The following is a 1,092-nucleotide window of genomic DNA, read 5'->3' on the forward strand; positions in this document are numbered from 1 at the left end:
ACATACATACACACATACATACATACTTACCAGTCGGGACTAAGTGAAATTGCCTCGAATATGTCGGCGTGGAGAAAACGGTTTTGTTTTCATTTCGTTTTTCCCTGAACTTGACTTGAACGTCATGACTACTCATTTTCAGTTTTGGTTGCTTTAATTACAGCAACATTGTTTCGTTTCGTTTCAGGCAAAAATTGTCAACCTTGATGACGAAGACAATGAATTTAACAATAGTGATGAGGTATGCATTCGAACAATTTTTTTTTTTTTATTTTGCTTACACCTAAAAAGAAAATAACATATGAAAAAATAAGAAGAGAAAAAGAAAGAAAAAATAACAATACTCTAAAGAAATTATTTTAACTTCCAGTAATTTCCAATAACTTTCGACAGAATCCAGTGCATTCTAAAAAGTGACAGATGTCTTGAGGTAAAATGTTTTAAAAGCAGAAATTAAAACTCTTTCACTTACATTTTTTTACCTCTCGCGTAACTTGGAGCCATTTTTGTTTTAATATATATAATTATATTGGATGAAATTTCAGTAAAATTACTAGATTTTTTACACTCGTAAACATTCAGAGCCGATTAGCTGTACAGAATACCCCATAAGTAATATAACTTTAACTGGAGTTAGGGGAGGAAAATTTGAAATGCTTCGTGCGACATGTATTATTAATGTTAATTATTACTATTATCAAACGTTAACATTTGTTTTAGCTGTGAGGGATATAAACATATTGTTTTATATTCGTCGATCAAACATATATTCAAGCAAATGTGACATACGACGATGAAAGGTGTTGGGGGAGGCAATGCCTTTCATCGGGGGGCAAAAACCTAAACTTGCCATATCATAGCTTACGTATGTCACAATAGAGCCAACGAAGGAGTATTTATGTGGTCGTTCCAACAACTTGAAATAGTAGCCAAATCTCCTTCAAATCACACTTTACTATTTCTTAACGGGAAAATGTCTCATCTGAAAATGTAGCCTAGAAAAAAGTTGGTACGATAAGGGCTAGAATGCCTTTGATCATAGGTGTATTCGTTCAGATCTGACCAAGTTTTAGACACCATTTTTTCCCCAAG

General features: G+C 33.2%; 1 protein-coding gene across 1 annotated transcript in view; it reads left to right on the forward strand.

The window, feature by feature from the left end:
* Positions 1-1,092, forward strand: part of LOC106875068 (uncharacterized) — a 124,918-nt gene that overhangs the window by 39,428 nt on the left and 84,398 nt on the right. The window contains exon 6 of the mRNA XM_052969417.1: positions 188-241. Within this exon, the coding sequence (XP_052825377.1) occupies positions 188-241 (54 nt within the window). The remainder of the gene's footprint in view (positions 1-187; positions 242-1,092) is intronic.

Source organism: Octopus bimaculoides, chromosome 7 (assembly GCF_001194135.2).
Source record: "Octopus bimaculoides isolate UCB-OBI-ISO-001 chromosome 7, ASM119413v2, whole genome shotgun sequence".
Classification (NCBI taxonomy): domain Eukaryota; kingdom Metazoa; phylum Mollusca; class Cephalopoda; order Octopoda; family Octopodidae; genus Octopus; species Octopus bimaculoides.